Raw genomic sequence first — 17,385 nt, 5'->3', positions numbered from 1 at the left:
GAGAGCCAGTATCGCTTCTTCGGTTTGTCGATTCAATAAAGCGAGATGCACAGTATCAAACGACAGAGATGGAGAAAGCAATGAAAACGCCGTTCCGTTTTAATGGCTGCCGTGAGAAGGTGTAGAATGAAAAACGATTAAATTTTACTGAAATAATGCCAAAAAGAGGTGCTAGGTTAGGAAAACCGGAAGAAAAACTGTTCAACTAATTGCCTCACACAGTGTACGAGTGTTTTTCTAGCTGCGCTAGCACCCATAAGCAGGTAAAATCGTTCTCGGAAAAGTGTCCAAGTTTTACTGTGTGTCTGTTCAGTTTTCTAAAAAAAATCCTTCTGTGGTGCGTGTGCTGGTTGTACAAGCTCCAAGAATCAGCGACGATGGCCAGCTTCGGAATTGTGCTGACATTTAATTATGCTTGTGGTGCATTCTAAAAGATGAACAAAATACCTGTAGGACTAACAGAAAATCCGACCGTCACTATATCGTGAATCAAAGGTTCAGAAGTGCTATGTGTTTTTGTGTGTAATGAATCATGTGTGTGTGCTACATGGTGTGAGTATATGTGTATGTTGCGAAAGAAGACCGCCGCCACTTCTAGTTATGACTCCCTGCGCCGGGGGTTCCTTTTTTTAAGGGTTTTTTAAAGATGTAATGTAACATTGTAGTTTTTAGTTACTGATCAATCGATTATGTGCCGGACAAGTGAAAATGTGTGGGCCTTAGCTAGGGTGTGGACAGGACAACGTCACTGTTCCCAGAAGATTGGGATGGTTCTTCTCACCCCATAAGGGTAGGGTGTGTGACCAACTGAAGACAATATGCTGATTCCGCAACTTCTCAGGATATGTCTATCCGTTAATCGATGTCTGATGTAGCTGAACACACTAATTTTCCCATTCCACAAAGGAAATGCGTGAAACATATAAATCCTCCATAATGTGAAGGAACACGTAATGTGAAGGAAGACATAGTCAAAAAGAGTTGAAATAGATATTCCTGGTAGAGGTTTTAAGATGTGTTGTGTTCAGAAATGTCCCATGTAAACGTATCAACATGGGAAATACAGTTCCATGATATCATTTAAAGAAAAGTATCATTTGGTCTAATGTAGCACACAATTAATGTTTCTAATCTGAAATGTACCAAGCGTATTTGCGCCACAGAAGTGTAAAAAGATGGTCAAACTAAAAATGTTGTACTAAGTTCGTTGGGGCTAAACTGCAAAATTACAGCTAGTCCCCGAGATACTAAAAAGTGGAATGCATTACGAGCAGAGAAGGAACTTATTTCAGTAAGTGTTATTTTGAAACGATGTACGAATTGTATGAAGATTCGACATACGCGGAAAATCGAATTACACGTGTGTAAGTCATGCACAAAAAAGAAGGTATCGAAAGATCTAAATTGGAGGTAAAGCATCTCCATCCGGTAGCTTCAATGATACACTAGCACGTATGTATGTCATTACAACTCATTCTCATTTTAGTCAGCAGTTGAGCCACAAACCCGATAAGTAACGTGCAAAATAATAAACATAAGCTAAATTTGAAGGCATCGATGAACGATGCATGAAAGTTAGAACAAGCAAATTAGAATATGGAGCTGTTAGTCTAGTTCTGTTTGGTGTTGTTTCTCCTATTGACTATGGTTGTGTTGCTGATTGTGAATCCCCTTCCCAGTCTCCATTATATAGAGCCTACTGGAGGCTTCATGGTATTCTCGAACGCAGACTCCACACTTGAAAGATTTCGCGAGAAAGTTTCATATTCTCTCAGGAAATGATGTGCGTTGTATGTTACGATGAACATCAGATGCACGCATCTCATGTTATTGCATGCTCAAGCTCTCGTTAGAATGTTGAGCAGCGTAGAGTTCGTTCGCGATGACTGTGCTCTTTCTGCTATTAGTTGTCATATACTGCACACCACTGTTGTGGGGTGGGCTCAAAAAACTCAACCTCTACCCAGTTTTCTCGTTAACAACTACAGTTTTGCACCGAATTGGCTGGACCAGGGATCCATGCTAATCTGCCCTTTTTTACGTCACCTACTCTACGGATACGCCAGTGTTCGGTGTAGAGTACGGAGCAATGTATTATTCATGGACAGATCAAAATGCAATGCAAACCGAATAATGACAGATGAAACTAAATATCACTTCGTGCACCCTGTGATTGCTTCACTTTGGGGAATTGCACTGTCGTATGCGTTTGCCACTGCGGCTGTACTCGCTGTGGTAAATTTGAGCCTTCATGACGATATACCACTGCTACACGCTCTATCGCAGAGTTTGGAAAGAAAGGATGCGACTGACGATTATCCAGGTATGCTAGAGGAATAAAATCCACCAAACCGAGGCCGTCAAAAGCTTAACTGGAGGACGTGGACGCGAACAGCGAGCACAACATTTACATACATACCTCACACATACATGGTATTCGCGTACGCGTGTGGCAATGAGAAAAGGAAGAAAGGGTTGACTGGGTTCCTACTGGTTATGTGTTTTTCTATTATTAATCATATACCCGTTGGGAGCTTTTATTTCAACAAATACATAAAATTACTATCAGTCCCATCAAATAACGATTGCGCATGCTGGAATAGCGTAAGGAAAAGCAATACTTATCAGAAGAAAAATGCGAAATATTTTAATCCAAGTGTACTGTAAGCTAACAAATTATTACTCTACTATTATTCTGTCGTGTAAAAAACTGGTGGAATGTTGAGTATAGAAATATGTTTACGTTTTGTAGTTTTACATCGTATATTATAATTTTGTTTGTTAACATGCATATAAGAAATGTTACATTGCGTACTTTTCTTTCTTATGTTCTACTTTTCTATCTAACATATCTACCTTGAAGCCTTCATTCGCGATGTTAATTGAGGATGCAGGATCAGCATTGTTTTTTTTTTCTTCATACCGACCATCAAACTGCGCACTTGTCGTGATCCTTAGTGTCCGTTAAACACTTATCCCGAAACGTGGAAATGTCTGCTCTGGCCTCCTTTGCACGTCGAATTCTCGACTGCTGTTGGAATGCGCATGAATGAAACATAGCTCGCATATACTACTGTGCGACTTCGATGTCAATTTCATACTCTTCTCGTTATGTATGTATGGTTTGCTCTGTGTATCATATCGATGGGATGATCCAATGCCTCAGCTTCCCATCTGGTTGTCCGGGCATCTGTGGCATACCATGCAGGATGGTGTATTTTTCTCACTCTTAATGGCCTGGTTGCCTTTCCTACTAACTACTGTGCGAGATGCTGTTCGTTTGGCTGTCTTACTTTCATAACCATTCGCCTGCTCTTTCTGTTGCTGTTCTGAACGTTTATTTGTGCGGGTTTGCATGTAAGAGTGTCCTAGCCCAGGGGACCCACCGAGACAGTATAAAATATTGCAGTACGTTTTACTTGATGATTCGATCATTGACATGACATTAGTGCCATTTTTTTAAATTTAAACTATTTTTTACAAACGATTTGATTTGATTTCATTTCATTTCAACACTGTTAGGACACCGCGGACAAAGGATTATAAAATTTGTTGAACGGATTATAAAATTTTTTAAAGTGAATAATAATTATTACATTGGTTTCGTTTCTCTATATTTCGTCAATAGCAAACGTAAGCGCTACGGGACTTACTAATCGAAGATGGATGTGCTCTGAGTGACGGTTAGAGCATTCGACTTTCAATCGAAGTATCAATTCCCTCGGTCGCTGGAGCGCTCCCCATCATGGATATGAACGAGACTCACCACCCACAACCGATCAAATCGGCGGATGGGATGGGAGGTCGTGTTCCCAACACCGCAACGGGACCATCCAGCGGGACGACTTTGTCAACCACGGCGGCAACCGCAGCTGCGGCCGCCGCCGCCGCAGCAGCATCCACTGTGTATCACCATCAGCAATACTCACAAACTCCCCCTCCACATAATCTAGCGTCCGGTTATGCTGCTGCCATGATGGACCATCATCACCATCATCAGATGAAGGATCCTTATTATCACCATCACCATGGTAGACACTACACAGATCCGTACGCTGCGATACATCATGAACATGGGGGCGGTGCGTATCATACAACTCCTCAAGGGCCCCCACCGCCTCCACCACCGGCTCTGGGATCAATGCATTCACAGCATTCTTTTCCGCATCACCACCATCATCCGCATCAAAATGCTTATGGACATTCGTATCATCACCAGCCATCAGTGATCTATCCCGGAACACAAACATCAGCCGGAATGCATCATCATAGTCATCCTATCCATCATCCGAGTCAGTCATCAACGATTGGACAATACGCCAACAGCCAAGCCCAACAGTATCCGGGATACGAACCAATTACTAGAACACCCGTTGAATTATCACCGAGTGGACACTATGCTGGACATTCCACGACCGCACATCATCATAACGTTCCATTTTGTACTGGTGAAGTAGCCTATCGGGACGATAAAGACCACAGTGGCTTGGGACTGTACGGGCCTGGAAGTGAACGTTCTCCAATGACTGGTATATGTAATACGAATGTACCTAGTAGCTCGTTAGTAAATCCCACATCGACTGTTATTCCTCCTGGTGCCAATTCTGGCAGTGTTGGTGGTGGTAATAGTGGGAAGCGAAAGATTGAAATTCTTGACAATATATTGATAAAGAAATCAAAAAACACACCATCTGACGGAGGACTAACCAAAAGCAATGTGCATAGTAACCACACCAATGCATGTGGTCAACCTTCCGGACCGGCTCTCGGTGATAGTACGCATCCATCTGCAGGAGACAGCGCCAAGTCCTCCTTTCAGATATCAAATATACTGGATGACAAAAACGCCAAACAGTCATTGAATACTACTGTAACCTTTTCAACATCAGACGGTGCGAACATGGCAACACAACATCATATGCATATTGCCGGGCATACCGAACGTGCAAAGAAAGACAATGAGTCGAGTCATTACCATCATATTAATACTGGTGGTAGTACGAGTAGAAAATCAACGAAAGCATCGAAGAGTGCAGACTTTTCTAAAACTGATCGTGCTGGTACATCAACAAATGCTTTGTCATGTCCTATTTCACCTGAAGCAGCGTCTGAACAGCAACAACAAACAGCCACGAACACGACACAGCACATGGACTTCGATATATCTGAGAAATTAAAAGAGATGGGAGAAATCAGTGTTAAACCGGTATCTAAAACAGAGGCTGGTACTAAATCTCGTACCAGCGAATTAGAGTGCAACGAAGAGATTTCACTGGAAATAACCAAAAAGGATGCAGCCTTGCGTAAGGTTACGAATCTACGTAAGAACATTAAGGAGGTGATGGACGACAATCAGCTAGATGCATCAACCTTGGCGGCTCAGCGACAAGAGCTGGAACGATTGGCACGTGTCCAAGAGCAGCAACGAATCATTCGCGAAGTTCAGCGTCAGCTCGCTCTAGAGCGACAAACGAATAAAACCGAACAGAAGGTGATGCAATTTTTGCAGGGCCATGCTTCGATTCTAAAATCCCAGCAGCCAAGCACATCCAGTACTATAGCGACTGCTTCAGGAAGTGGCATTACCACCACGACTCCAATACGTGTTGGGTACGTTAAGAATCCGTTCGAAACTCGGGGTCGGCCTCCGAAAAATCGCCAACTATTGACTTCTAACGCTACTACTTCATTACTCACAACACCTTCGTCCTTATCTTCTGCATCTGCGACAACTAATTTGACTCCGTCTGTAAGCATTGCTCCAGTGAAGGCATCTTCATTAGTTTCATCGCTAGTGGGGACAAGTGTCTCGTCAGCGATACCAGCGTGTGCATCATCCCCTACAGTAATTCCGGTACGTACGTTGGAAGAAATGGTGGATAGTGAGGAAGAGCTGGAACCCGAAGATGAGGCTGAGGACGAGGATGAAGATAGTGAGGGCGAAGTGATAGCTTTGCCGGAGAAAAAGGAAATAGTGACAATCGACAGTTCGTCTGACGATGATTGTATCGTGCTATCGGATGATGATGAAGAGCCGGAAGATGAATCGGACGATGATCCGCAGAATAGTGGTCTCCACGTAAACGACACTTATAATGTACCGGATGAGCAGGGACGTGTTGTCATTAACGTAGGACATGCCGATGGAGAAGACGACATATTCCTTGCGCCACAAATTGCACGCATTATCAAGCCACATCAGATTGGTGGTGTACGTTTTCTGTTCGATAATATCATCGAATCGATCGAACGGTACGATTCGTCAACAGGCTTCGGGTGCATTTTGGCTCATTCGATGGGTCTTGGTAAAACGCTACAGTTAGTTTGTTTCTGTGATATATTTTTAAGGCACACCAGCTCGAAAACGATACTGATCATCATGCCTATCAACACACTACAAAATTGGCTGAACGAGTTTAACACCTGGCTACCAGAGGATGTTGAAAACAGCTCACTACGAAACCACGGTGATGTGCGTGCTCGCAATTTTCGAATACACATCCTAAACGATAGTCACAAGACGCTCAAGGCACGCTCGAAAGTCGTACTGGAGTGGGCCAAAAATGGTGGCGTGCTTCTTATTGGTTACGAGATGTATCGACTGCTAAGCCAGAAAAAGATGACAAAGAAGAAGAAAAAGAAAAAGGGAGCCATATTGGAGGAGGAAAAAGAGTCGACTGAAGAACAACGTAATATGTTCGACGACATACACGAGGCGCTTGTGAAACCGGGTCCGGATCTTGTAGTGTGTGATGAGGGTCATCGTATAAAAAATTCCCATGCAAGCATCTCGGTAGCCTTAAAGCAGATCAAATCAAAACGGCGTGTGGTGCTAACAGGTTATCCACTACAAAACAACTTGCTGGAGTATTGGTGCATGGTAGATTTTGTACGGCCAAACTATCTTGGCACGAAGACGGAGTTTAGTAACATGTTTGAACGCCCAATTCAAAATGGGCAATGCATTGACTCGACTCCACAAGACATCAAACTGATGCGATACCGGGCGCACGTACTTCATTCTTTATTGCTCGGTTTTGTTCAACGGCGATCACATTCAGTGTTGCAAACTTCGCTACCACAGAAAGAAGAGTATGTTCTGTTGATACGTATGACCGAGTTTCAACGTAAGCTCTATAGTGTGTTTATGAACGAGGTCGTACGGACTAAGACTGTTCCGAATCCACTTAAGGCTTTTGCAGTATGTTGTAAGATCTGGAATCATCCGGATGTGCTATACAATTTCCTCAAGCAAAGTGAGCGAGATTTAGACTTAGAACTTGAAGAATCAGAACCGGCTCCCATACCGGGAGATGGAAAGCCAGGAGAAATTCCATCAACAGGAATCACGCCTGCAACATCAGGTTCTGTCACTCCAATGGAGATCGATAATGGTGGAGTTGTTGGTAGTGTTGGTAATGAAACTAAAGCGAACACGATGGAAGTACCACCGACAGTTTCGATCCTAACATCTTGTATTACTAAGGCAGGCCGTAAAAATGCGGCAATAGCAAAGCCGGCTAAACCGCTTGCATTAAAGAAAGATGGTACTCCGCGGAAACCACGCACTTCTAAAAAGGCGGCATTGAACAACAAGTCACAAGTTGTGGGAAAAGATGGAAAAATCGTGCCAGCAGCCACTATTAGCCCCAGCAATATACATAAGGATCCAAATCCTGTATCAATTGACACGACAGGGTCACCAACTGTTGTTTCACTTCCAAAGATAGAGGCTGCGGCGTCCGATTTCGGTAACGATGAAAGATTAGTGAAGCAAGAAGCAGATGGACACATGTACCCACAGCAACCAAGTGTATCACAATATCCTGCCGCTTCCGGTATTGGGGCTTATCCTTATCAAGTTTATCCTGGGGCGGATCCTATGGAACCAAATCACACTTACGGAATTTATAGTCAGGGCATGAATAACATGATAAGATCTGATCAAGCTAATGTCTATGGCAACACGTATGATAGTACTAGTGTTAGAGGACAGTATAGTGGCAATAACAGTTTACCTGTGTCAGGTACAACGAACCCATACAACAATAGTTATGGCAGTAATTACTATAGGAATGATTACACCAATTCATACAGTCAACCTCCTGGGTATGGAAATGGCGCAACAGCGACGTCCGGAACTACGGGATATGAACAGAGTCAGTATTCTTACGGGACAAATTCGGCTGAAGGAATACAAAATCTCCAATATCCCAACAATGAGTCGGCAACACAAAACTCACAACCAAACAATCATTGGAGTGATAGCAGTAACGCGAATAATAGTATTACTTACTACGATCAACAACAACAGCAGCCACCCGTTAATAACGATACCAGCGATAGAGCAAGTTCGGCTTATCCAGGATATAGTACAACCTATGATACATCTAATGGTAATGAAACACAAATAGATGATGATCACAACGATAGGTCTGGTTTGTACGCTTATCCGAGTACAGAACAGCAATCTACATCCACAACAGTTGATGTTTCTTCGCAACCATTAACATCTTATGAAGATTATAACTCTTTTGAAAAATTGCCTGAAAATGGATTACAGAAATGGAATGAGGAACAGTCGAGCAATGGTAATGAAACGTCTGTTGCAGCTAACACTGAACTATCTCAAAGCCAAAGCTCAAAGTCAAAGGCTAATAATAAAGAAGTTATTCCTGAACCCTCGCCTTCCACAGACACAATAATAACTTCGACAGAATCTACACTAGAAACGGTTAAATGTAATCCTGATACAGGTACTGTAACACAAGAACAAGCTAATGCTCAGTACGCGAATCAACCATCACTGGAAGACCTCAAAGATCCTGTCAAGCCTGATCTATCCGGGGAAAAGCCAACGGAAACAGTTGATATGCATACGAAAGAGATCCGCAAGTTGAAAGTTGATCATGACATTAAGCAGGAATTCAAAAAAGAAATAGATACGGAAGCGGATATCAAACAAAATAATCAGATAAAACAAGAAAGTGGGGTAATCATAAAGAGCGAAATTAAAATGGAAGAAAATAATGGAATAGTACCAAGCGATGCGTGTTCAAAAATGTTTAATAAATCTGAGAATGATTTAAAGGGAGTAAAATCGCACGAATTACCAGAGGATATAAAATCGATCAAAAAAGAGGATGTAGCAAAAAGCATCGAAATTGAGGAAGAGAGTGAAAAAGCATCTATCGATTGTACTCCTAGTTTATTGGACAAGAAAGTGACTGAGATGGTGATCGACAAAAATCCAACAGAAAATGAGCCAGATCTGAAGGAATACAATAAAACACAAGTCCAAATTTCAGAAGAAGGAAGAAAGGAAAAAGAGAAAGATGTAAAGATAGTTTTAAAAACTGCCAATGACAAGGAAACTCCGAAAGATGATTCATTAATCGTGGAAGAAAACGTGAAAGAAGAAAAAAGTGAATCTTCTGCAGTCGGAAAAGACCAGTCAACTACACCATCGTCCTACGCGACCACGACACCTTTGAACTCTTTAACGACGAATACTGCTGGAAGTACCAAGGAAGGTAAAGGAAAAGATCCAAAGGACGAAATACCATACGAATGGGCGTTCGAGCTGATGAAAGGATACATTCCGGATTTGCTAGAAAATTCTCCTAAAATGGAGATTTTTTTTTGCATACTAGAGGAAAGCATTCGTTTGGGCGACCGATTACTTGTGTTCAGTCAAAGTCTACTAACGTTAAATTTGATCGAGCGTTTTCTGCAACGTAACAAGATTCCTGGTACTGAGAACCATTGGTCTAAAAATAGCAGCTACTTTCGTAAGTATAACGCAACTACTTTCAAGATTTTCTGGTTTAACTAAACAAATCATGGTAATTTTATGATTTTTCCAGGACTGGATGGTTCGACGGTGGCTCAGGAACGAGAGAAGTTGATCAACGAGTTTAACTCCAATCCAAATGTTCACTTGTTCCTTGTGTCAACTCGCGCTGGTTCGCTGGGTATAAATCTGGTCGGTGCAAATCGAGTAGTAGTATTTGATGCCAGTTGGAATCCCTGTCACGATACGCAGGCCGTGTGCCGTGTATATCGCTATGGTCAGAAAAAGCCATGTTTTGTTTATCGGCTGGTAATGGATAACTGTCTTGAGAAGAAGATTTATGATCGACAGATTAACAAGCAGGGCATGTCGGATCGTATCGTGGATGAATGTAATCCAGACGCACATCTATCTATGAAGGAGATTACCAGCCTTTGTTACGACGATGGCGAGGACGGTGAATTGAAGGATTTTAGTGATGAGAAAGATAAATTCATTGACATCGTCATGCAACATCTGTTGGAGACACATTCGAAAAAGCTGACGAAAGCACCGTTTGCACATGAGAGCTTACTAATAGACCGGAAAGAAAAGAAACTGTCGTCAGCAGAAAAGCGCCAGGCACAGCGAGGATACGAACTGGAAAAACAGGCAGCAACTAAGCCGCAATACTCGTATACATCCATGGGCACTACTTATCGTGCGATACGTACATCTGATGGATCCATCATCCATCGTCCTGTTGCTTCGGTAAGCACGGTTTCACACCGGTACCGGTTGAAGACATTGTTTACCTTCATTAACTTTATATTAATGGTAATATTCTTAATTAATCAGGTACGTCCAATGCAGGCTGGGGATACTAACAAAACGAATGTAGCAGGATCACGTCCTACCCGTTGGATACCGGCTGAAGTGTGGCAACGTCAAGGCATGACAGCTCAAGAGATGACCCTTCCAATTGGTTCGTACAATAGAAAAGAAAAGTTTGGAAAACAATAAAAAGAATGGTTTTCTCTGTTTCTTTTAGATGTTGTGATTCCTACCAGCTCCGCAGACAAATCGAATATTGTACTAAAGGCAGGTCAAAAAGTAATGGTGCTTAAATCACCGAAGGGTATCTACATGCAACTGGAAAGCGGTAAAATTATTGCTATCCGAACGGCGTTCAAAGTGGGCCAAAGTAAAGATGCACCCTCAGCAAAAGGAGGTATCATTACTACCACACCGACATCAGCGAACGTTCGTAAAACGTCAAATCTATCGTTCAGCTCGGCGAAAGCTTCTTCAACTCTGTTAGTATCGAAGAATGGCGCCGGAACTAGTGGTAGTAATACGGGTGATTTTTCTGAGGGAAACTCATTGAGCATAGCGTCTAATTCGGATGACGACGAAAAATCTGATTCCAGCATTCTTCCACTCACTATTAACGATGATGGCGATAGCGAAAAAGAAACGATGAGTGTAGATGACTATCCGGATAAACCCGTGTCCAGAAAAGACACCGACGTGGAACACATCGTAAGCGACAGGACGACGGACACAATGATGAGTAGTACGAGCAGCACAAGTAATAGCAGTGGGATAACAGTACCAGTACCCACGACAACGTCGACTACTGCGTCATCTTTTACGAATGCATCTCCCGCGAAAAGAGCTAACGCACAAACAAGTGAATCGCTTGACAAATTCCCAATAATACAGTCTGCTTACTCTCTGGCTCCGCAGGCACAGAGTCTTGTTTCTCATCGTTCTAGTTCGGGCGGGCTACCATTATATGCTTCCCCATCAACGACGGTGCAGTCAACGGCTTCTGTCACCATTGATGATGATTTTCCCCCGATGAGAGAAAAGCTGACGTATAAACCAAACCTAGTCGAGCGTAAAACAAAAGCATCACCTTCGTCGTTGAAGAATTATCGGCATAAGGCAAGCAAGGTTCATGAAATCAATGCGACGAACACAACAGTCGCACCAACACCGATGAGCACCGATGTTGTGGTTTCGGCTACCAATGTTGCCACTACAATGCTGGTTAGTCATTCGAGCGGCTCAAAGATGAATCATGATATACCGAGTTCTAAAGCGAATGAGGTTACAAACAACAATTCAGCCAATGATGCTGCAGTTGGAATGTACAATGTGGAAGCTAGTGTAGATTCAATCGGCGGCTTGTATCATCCTGCTACGATGTTGAGCGATAGTAAGGTGCCTGTTTGTCGTAGCAATAATAATATAACGGCGAATTCGGATGTTTTCGGCCATGGAGTGGGATCAGTTGGATACTCGACGACGCCAACTCACGCAACTCATTCCGATAATAAGTTACCCATTACAAGAACCGCAACATCTTCGTCGTCGGTAACGATGACGGTTGGTTCCGAACAGTATTTTCCAAGTCACCACACAATTCCTAGCGTTCCTCCAACAAGCTACGGAGGGCCAACAATACCAACGACAGGATCGTTGATCGAAAAGAATCAGGGTCAACAGTCGACTACTGTTGATCACATTGGTTTCCCTTCTACTTCCAATAACTCTGCGGCAAACAATAGTACTAGTAAAGAACATCCCCCTTGGATGCCTTACGGTTCATCTATCGGAAGTTCAGGTCCTGGATCTACGGGCAATACCATCACGTCTCATTATGGCCCGTTGTCCCAGCAACAACAACAAATGCATACGCATGGCAATTTGTCACAGCAGCCGCAACACGATTGTCAATCCATAGGAAGTCAGATGCAACACCGGTTACCACATCAAACTACTCATCCTCAACATCTAGGCTTGCATCAAAATCAGACAGGTGGTGTTCAGTCTCTACCGCCACCGCCGCAATACGAGTCTAGCTTAAATTTTCTCGAAAAAACTACATCTGCGCTGATTAATAATCAAAATCAGAGCGAATTCCAAGCCTCCTTAAGCAACATTACCCGGTCACCTACACCTACCGATGGGTACATCGACTACAATCCGAAAACAGCCGTGGCATCTACGAAGAAGGTAGGAGCTGGTAGTAAAAACAAAACACCGAAGGCACCCAAAAACGATTACAATGCTGCCAAGAAAGCCCTTAATAAACGGAACAATCCATCACCCTACACACACATCTCATCATCATCCGCATCGTCTTCTCCGTCCGCATCGCCGGCAGTAACCCAAAATGCCACTACCGCGCCAGTTTCATCAACTGCTGTCCCTAGTATATATCATAGCTATCATACTGGAACAGGAACTGGACCATCTCCGGCAATTGCATCAGTTCCACCTTCTGTTACGGCAGGTATTCATCCACCTTCTGGTCTGTACTGCGACCAATACAGTCAACCAACCAATCAACATTCACAACAGTTGACAGGCGGATATGGGTCAAACATCATAATAGGAACACCCCCTTCCACGAGTAGTTCGAATAATGGTCATGTGCTAGCTTCGCAACCAGCAACCGTTGGTGGCTATGGAAACACACTTCCTCCCGTAATGCCATTTACTGGTAAGTTTGGGATCAAAATAAAATGAACTGAAATAAGCATCCTTCTTGTTGCAAGCAAGTAAGCAGAAGTATGTAATGTTTTATTACTTTCCTTTCTTGGTTTGTACTATTTTTCGGGGTCTTATGAATTTCATACTGTTAAATGTGTATAATTTTAATAATCATACAAATTATCAGTGGCTTTAAGCGCATAGAGAATAGATTGGTCACATATATTGTTTTGTACGTTTCATAAACATCTGGATGGAACGGATATTTAAGATCATACTCTTAATGCGCAAATTTCAAATAATCTAACGTCATGATAATTTTGTAAATGAGAGTTTTTCCAAAGAGCGAACAAAATTAATGTTTTAAATATAAGTTTGTGCGTGTATCACATCGTAACAAAAATAACATTTATTTTTTGGCTCATTATAAAATGTTTGCTTATATTCGCATTAAACGTGGATTGTTTGTTCCGTTTTGTACATGTGTCCGTGTTGTCTTTTTCTTTTTCGTTTGTCTCTGCTGTGTGGTTCATATTTAGGCCCTTCATACACATCAACCAGTAATAGCACTACATCAACGACTACCGTTCGTTCAAACTATTACCAATTAATGGGTGCCACGGAAAGTAGTAGCATTCCTGCAGGAATTAACTCTACTCCACAACCAACAACAATGCTCTCAGCGGAAACGTCAGCAACGGCCTACTCACAACATTCGACAACGGGAGTGCAGTCACATCATCGTCCGACTTCACCGTCAAACACCGTTGCACCACATTATTTACAACCACATGTCGCGACTGGTTCAACGCCTTCCAGAAGCGGTAATGCAAGAGGATCGATTGCTGCACAGCAGCAACAGCATCTTACCCATAATATGCAACAATCTCAACAACAACAGCAGCATCACAGCCAGTCACAACTGCACACGACACATCATCAGCATTTACCACCGCAGCACACAACTCCGGTATCTGCAGTACTTCCCGACTATTCAATCCATGCGCAGTCAGCGATTCCTTATGCTTCGATGGAAGCCACACCTACACCACCTAACACAGATGTGGGAAATATTTCTTCAAATGCTCTATCTAACAATGTGTATCATCAGCAGCACCATCCGTCTCATCAGCAACCCCTACAGCACGAACAGCATCAGCACCTACAACACCCTGCTGTTGCTTCTACACCGGGATGTTTTATACAGTACTCCTCAACCCCATCGTCTACTGCAGGATACGGTGTCCCTGCAGTTGCTGTTGCAAGCCAAAATGTTACGAGCACTAATAATACCGTCGGTTGTATCGCATCAACCTCCTCCGGGTCTACCGGTAGTGCCGCTAATGGATCCGCCTTCCATCGTCCAGAAAGTGCGATGGCGATGGGCGGCACTGTGGCATCTCCAATTGTTGTTCCACCCGTATCCACTTACGACACTCCGCCGACGTATATTCCTGATGCAAACGCACCAACCGCTGCCTATCATCAGTATCATCATGCACCATACCAGTCGTCCCAGTACCATCCTCATCAGCCGCAGAGTTACTATCCTCCACCACCCCCGCCACCATCGTCGAGCTACTCCTACTATCCATCATCGGCAGGACCGTATGGACCTGGTCAACCACCACTAACCGGTCCCGGAATAGTGCCAACGGATTCACAGTACCACACATATCCACCACCCCCACCGGTGTCTGCGGCAGCTCCGGCTACAGCAAGCAACTACAACTATCCACCGTACCCAACCCAACCAGGTGTTGGACAATGGCAATAAGATAGAAATATTCGTTGTCAGCTCGTGGATTTTGTTTTCACCGCGAACATATGTACATAGAAAAGCAAAGCATGCGTATTTAAGTATAATTTGTACGAACATGTCTAGTTAGTGTGCATATGTACATAGGATATTACTATATTCGTATCCTCGCACTTGTCGCATGGAAACTTCAACCATTCAGTAATTAGACGACAATTGTGCTGTTTAGTACGTCACTGTTACTATCAATTGCAATTAATTACAAATGCTACATGTTAAACCTTATTGATAGTACTATAAAATACTATTTCTAATACTACACACGTATGATAATGAATTGCGGAATCATCCTATCGACTTAAATGCATAGCTTGACGGCACATGTTCCTATAGCGATCATCTGCAAATCGCATATTGCGATAATACAATAAAAATGAAACCGACCATAATGCGAGACAGCCAATAAATCAAACATCAGTTTTGCTTGTAATTCGCAACATTATGAGATAAAAAGTTTAAGCAGGCATGTCCAAAACAACGTTGATGCAACTTAACCCAACTTGAGTTGCTTAGGCAGCGTATGCGATTAGAGTATTATTTTCTTTGTAAATGGTCGTTGTTTTCCGCGAACGAAGAGTATCCATACTCCGTGTTAGTAATCTATACTGTGTTTATGGCTGTAAAGATTGTCTCTAATTAACATTAACATCCAACCAGAAATTAGCTGTAGTCGTAAGCTTACACAGTAGAGTGCGAGAAGAAAAAAAGGAAACGCACACTCTAATTAAAGATAGTATGTTTGTCACATATCAGCTAGATTCAATCTGACTGACAGTTTGGAAGTACTGTAATTTAAAATGTCGTACTGTGCAATTAAAAATGTTCCGTCGAGTATTGTTAATGGACGTTACGTTTGAATTTTATTTGGTTCAAAATGAAGACGTTTCGGATGCACTTTCCTCGCCTAGACATAACATGCAATTCTCATATTAGGTCATGAAAGTTTAATGTTTCGAATTGTGCTAGAAAGCGTTACTAGAACGTTTAGATGTAGTGATTCATAGCGTTGTTGAGTAAATCAAATATTGAACCTTTTGAACGAACCAGCTTTGAACTAATGAACAAAAGCATAATTAGTTTGCTATAATTCTGTAACCTAGCTATCACAGAGAGATGATCTTGTGGTAATCTTCCATATAACAAATACTGTAGCGAACAGGTAACGTTCAACACGCACGCTGCAACCAAAATTATAGCCTAAACAGGTATGCTTAAAAAAACATCATGAACCGCTAATGTAAGGACATGCATTATGCCGTATATATGGCGCTGAGTTTGAACATTATTCACATGCTGTTGGAAAACATATTTTAATTCCGATATTGCTATTAAAAACAATAAGCAGTAGGAACATACTCTACATCGGGTATACTAAATAAAAAAGTGATAAGGCGAAAAGATAATGAAATGAATAGAAAACAAACATTTACGTATTGCTAATGCTAGAACTACACTGCATGATGAATTAAAATAGACTAGAATTGTCGGGAAATATAATACAATTAAAATTAATAGAAAACTAACTTATTAAAATACATTTTTTATGTTAGTATTATACATAATTGCAACCCAATTACGGAAAAACTATTTTTCGCAAGGAAGCGGAGAGTCGAGTAGGACAAAGAGAGGGTATGAGGTGATCTAATATTGAACATCAATTGATAAAGAAGCACTGAAATATTTGCCCAACAAGCTTTCCAGCAACGATGCAAAACGAAAGATCATTATCTAATGATGATAAAATGATTGTGTGTTGCTGTTTTGAGTTTAGCTAAATTGAATTGAAGAGAAAGCGATAATCCAAGTGGGACGCTGTTAGCTTCCGAAAATAATATTCAATTGTAAGATACAATACCCATATATTGTGGAAACAGTGAGTCGCTCTATGCTTACTTACAATCAAGGAGAAATTTTTGACGTAGCGTTGTAGGACGCTGATTTAATGGTAAAGGGAATCTAGGCCCTTTTAGTGTATCATCTTTCGATAGCCAAATGAAACGCAAAGTCAAAAAAAGATATCCTGGACATAAACCTCTTATGCCGGACGCTTGATTTTAAACGGTTCCACAAGTTCGTTCCTCAGGAGGAAGTAACACTAATATAGCATATGAAGCGTACGCCAACATAATACAGGATATTTGAATTAAAAAAAGAAAAATTAATACTATATAGTGCGTGCGTTTGTTCGTTCGGTTGAGGAATACATCTAGAAATCACCATCAAGCAATCAGCATTGTTTTTACTACCATTCTTTGGTTGATTCGAACAACGTTCTTCTAGTACATGATCT

General features: G+C 42.1%; 1 protein-coding gene across 2 annotated transcripts; it reads left to right on the top strand.

The window, feature by feature from the left end:
• Window positions 1-65: 65 nt before the first annotated feature.
• On the top strand, window positions 66-17,322 carry LOC125768198 (uncharacterized). 2 transcript variants are annotated; one of them, XM_049435530.1, is made up of 6 exons: window positions 66-263; window positions 3,629-9,791; window positions 9,867-10,543; window positions 10,631-10,757; window positions 10,824-13,286; window positions 13,816-17,322. In XM_049435530.1, exons 2-6 carry the CDS (start codon window positions 3,746-3,748, stop codon window positions 15,051-15,053), a joined length of 10,551 nt encoding a protein of 3,516 aa, XP_049291487.1. In that variant the 5' UTR covers window positions 66-263; window positions 3,629-3,745; the 3' UTR covers window positions 15,054-17,322. The 2 variants fall into 2 exon arrangements, with proteins under 2 accessions (XP_049291487.1, XP_049291488.1); XM_049435531.1 differs by having other exon boundaries at window positions 66-552.
• Window positions 17,323-17,385: the final 63 nt, after the last annotated feature.

The sequence above is a fragment of the Anopheles funestus genome, chromosome 3RL (assembly GCF_943734845.2).
Source record: "Anopheles funestus chromosome 3RL, idAnoFuneDA-416_04, whole genome shotgun sequence".
NCBI classification, from domain to species: Eukaryota; Metazoa; Arthropoda; class Insecta; order Diptera; family Culicidae; genus Anopheles; species Anopheles funestus.
This window is presented reverse-complemented; position numbering and strand designations above follow the sequence as displayed.